The sequence below is a fragment of the Penaeus vannamei genome, chromosome 27 (genome assembly GCF_042767895.1).
Source record: "Penaeus vannamei isolate JL-2024 chromosome 27, ASM4276789v1, whole genome shotgun sequence".
NCBI classification, from domain to species: Eukaryota; Metazoa; Arthropoda; class Malacostraca; order Decapoda; family Penaeidae; genus Penaeus; species Penaeus vannamei.
In genome coordinates, this window is record NC_091575.1 from 34,526,358 (window position 1) to 34,528,857 (window position 2,500).

The 2,500-nt window shown below is 37.9% G+C and overlaps 1 protein-coding gene across 1 annotated transcript in view; it reads right to left on the reverse strand.

Annotated features, from left to right (window-relative positions):
• Window positions 1–181: 181 nt before the first annotated feature.
• LOC113824781 (protein white) overlaps window positions 182–2,500 on the reverse strand; it is a gene marked incomplete at its 3' end in the record, with an annotated part of 5,489 nt that continues 3,170 nt past the window's right edge. The window contains 3 exon segments of the mRNA XM_070140593.1: window positions 182–326; window positions 1,088–1,178; window positions 1,762–1,915. Coding sequence (XP_069996694.1) covers window positions 182–326; window positions 1,088–1,178; window positions 1,762–1,915 — 390 coding nt within the window.

Here is a 2,500-nt window from a genome sequence, read left to right on the forward strand (position 1 = left end):
GAATAAGACAACTAGAGAAATCAAGAATATGAAATAATAAATAATAATTATAACAAACAACTCATCCTAACCTAACAAAATAAAACAAACAAAAATAAAAAAATAAAGAAAAGAAAACAGAGGCTTCATTAACCTACAACTGAACGATCGATTCAGCCATTTTCCTATAACTTTCCCTTACATTGAAGTTCAGCTGTTCTCTGACGGTGAACACTCCAGTGAACAGATCCTCCTGCTGAACATAGGCCGACACTCCAGCAATTGTCCGCATGTCCACTGGTCGCCCGTTGATGTATATGTCGCCTGTGATTCGCAGTTTGGAGGTTCTGGGGGTTAGGGAAGGTTCGGATAAATGTAGTAGAGATTGCAGGGGAAGGAGGGCCGTCATCTTTGTAATTATTAGTATTATCATCATCATTATTGCTATTATTATTAGAATTATTATCATTATTATTACTATCATTATTATTATCATCATTATTATTACTATCATTATCATTATTATCATTATTACTATCATTATCATTATTCATTATCATTTTTCACTGTGTGTCTTAGCTTTTCATTCTCTTCGTGCAATTACATTTACATAACTGATTTATTCTACCTACTGCACCATCTACATTTCAGTTCATATCAAAATTATATACCAATCTGAACCTACCATCTAAAAAAACATCAATTAACGAGAGCAAATGGACGACTCAACCGCATAAATACTGATAAATAATAATAAATAAATAATAATAAATAAATAATACTAAATAAATAAATAAATAAATAAATAAATAAATAAATAAATAAATAAATAAATAAATAAATAAATAAATAAATAAATACATAAATAAATAAATAAATAAATACATACATACATACATACATACATACATACATACATACATACATACATACATACATACATACATACATACATACATACATACATACATACATACATACATAAATAAATAAATAAATAAATAAATAAATAAATAAATAAATAAACAAATAAATAAATAAATAAATAAATAAATAAATAAATAAATAAAAATAAAATAAATAATACTGATAAACGTAGACATATTACCTGAAGGTCAAGACGTTGAGGAGCGTTGTCTTGCCCGCACCCGAAGCTCCCATGATGGCGAGAAGCTGCCCGCCCTCGCACAGTCCGCTGACTTAGGAGGAAAAATGAAAAACAGATTAAGTTGCGTGATAAAAATGAATGTTGCGAAGTCAAGAGAACAAAGGATGTGGACGATGAGAGGGAGGGGAGGGAGAGGGAAGGAGGGAGGGAGGGGGAGAGGGAGAAGGAGAGGGAGAAGGAGAGGGAGAGGGAGAGGGAGAGGGAGAGGGAGAGGGAGAGGGAAGGAGGGAGGGAGGGGGAGGGAGAGGGAGAGGGAGAGGGAGAGGGAGAGGGAGAGGGAGAGGGAGAGGGAAAAGGAACGGGAGAGAAAGAGAGAGAAAGAGGGAAAGTGAAAAGGAGAGAGAGAGGGAAAGTGAAAAGGAGAGAGAGAGAGAGAGCGAGAGAGAGAGAGAGGGAGGAGAGAGAGAGAGAGAGAGAGAGAGAGAGAGAGAGAGAGAGAGAGAGAGAGAGAAGCCTCACCGTTCCGCGTCAACGAAAGGAGCCTCAAACTCGACTCGAAACGCCAAAACATTCCGACGCTTTACCATAATCGCACTGCATAAAAAGAAAATAATAATAAATCAAAAAATAACCAAACAAATAAACCACACACACACCGAGCCTTCGAGACGTACCATTCTTTAATATATGTACTTCTGGGGACTTCTTGATAAGGCCTCTCCCGCCCGCGTACACGTTGAGGTCTCGCCAGGCATAGGCCACTCCTGCCGAAGGGTCGACGGGCTGCTGGTGGCCATTGGCGTCGCTGAGTTCGATGTTCTCAAACGTCTGTTGGAGAAAGGGTGTTTAGTTCTCCGTTGTTGTTGTTGCAATTGGGGAGAAAGGTAAAAGGAAAAGGAATTTAATGTACATGGTTATATAAAACACTTTCTGCGTATATTTATATTTATCTATTCGTTAGGAGAGAGGGAGAGGGAGGATGGGGGGAAGAGAGAGAGAGGGAGGGAAGGAGGGAGGGAGGGAGGGAGGGAGAGAGAGAGAGAGAGAGAGAGAGAGAGAGAGAGAGAGAGAGGAGAATGAGAGAGAGAGAGAGAGAGAGAGAGAGAGAGAGAGAGAGAGAGAGAGAGAGAGAGAGAGAGAGAGAGAGAGAGAGAGAGAGAGAGAGTACAAATAAATGAAGATTCAGAAAAAAAAATGTCATACACATAACACACGCAAAATTCTATATCTAGAAAAGAGCATGAAGAAACATGGATACAAAATTGACACATCACACACATATCTATCTATCTATCTATTTATTTATCTATGTTTATGTGAGGGTGTATAGGTGGATGCAATTGTGAATGTAGGCCTATATATCCGTACAAACCAAAGTGTGAGGTTAAACGATGAAAACAAATTGAACAGATC